This window comes from Penaeus monodon, chromosome 22 (assembly GCF_015228065.2).
Source record: "Penaeus monodon isolate SGIC_2016 chromosome 22, NSTDA_Pmon_1, whole genome shotgun sequence".
NCBI lineage: Eukaryota > Metazoa > Arthropoda > Malacostraca > Decapoda > Penaeidae > Penaeus > Penaeus monodon.
In genome coordinates, this window is record NC_051407.1 from 39,458,149 (window position 1) to 39,458,637 (window position 489).

Genomic DNA, 489 nt, shown 5'->3' on the forward strand with positions numbered 1-489 from the left:
GGGAACCCATGATCTAGATCAACAAGTAGTCTTTAGGTGTGGGTATATTTGTTTTTAAAACAGTAGACGGATAGGTGAATAAATACTTTGCTATTTTTTCTTTATATAGTCAGCCTGGTTAAAATGTCTTTCAAAAGTGTTATCAACACATTTACAGGTCTTGGGGGTGTGAAGCGACCTGCAGGATTATCCAACATCATAGGACTTCTGGATAATAAAAAGCAAAAGTTGACAACCTTAGAAAAGACCAAATTAGACTGGAATAGCTTCAAAGCTGAAGAAGGTATTGATGAAGAACTGGAAAGTCACAAAAAGAGTAAGCATGGGTAAGTAGACACAAATTTCAGTTTCATTCAAATTACTGTCTCATCTTTTTTTCTTTGAGCAGTGATTCTTTTTATGATTTAGGATGGGATTTCAAACTCATAGCCTGTGGTCTAGACTTGGCCCTCAGGATGGTTACAAGTGGCCTATGGGATGACATCTCCC

The 489-nt window shown here is 37.2% G+C and overlaps 1 protein-coding gene across 1 annotated transcript in view; it reads left to right on the forward strand.

Annotated features, from left to right (window-relative positions):
• The window catches only part of LOC119587127 (craniofacial development protein 1-like), a gene marked incomplete in the record, with an annotated part of 8,795 nt that overhangs the window by 4,657 nt on the left and 3,649 nt on the right, over window positions 1-489 (forward strand). The window contains 1 exon segment of the mRNA XM_037935878.1: window positions 158-326. Within this exon segment, the coding sequence (XP_037791806.1) occupies window positions 158-326 (169 nt within the window).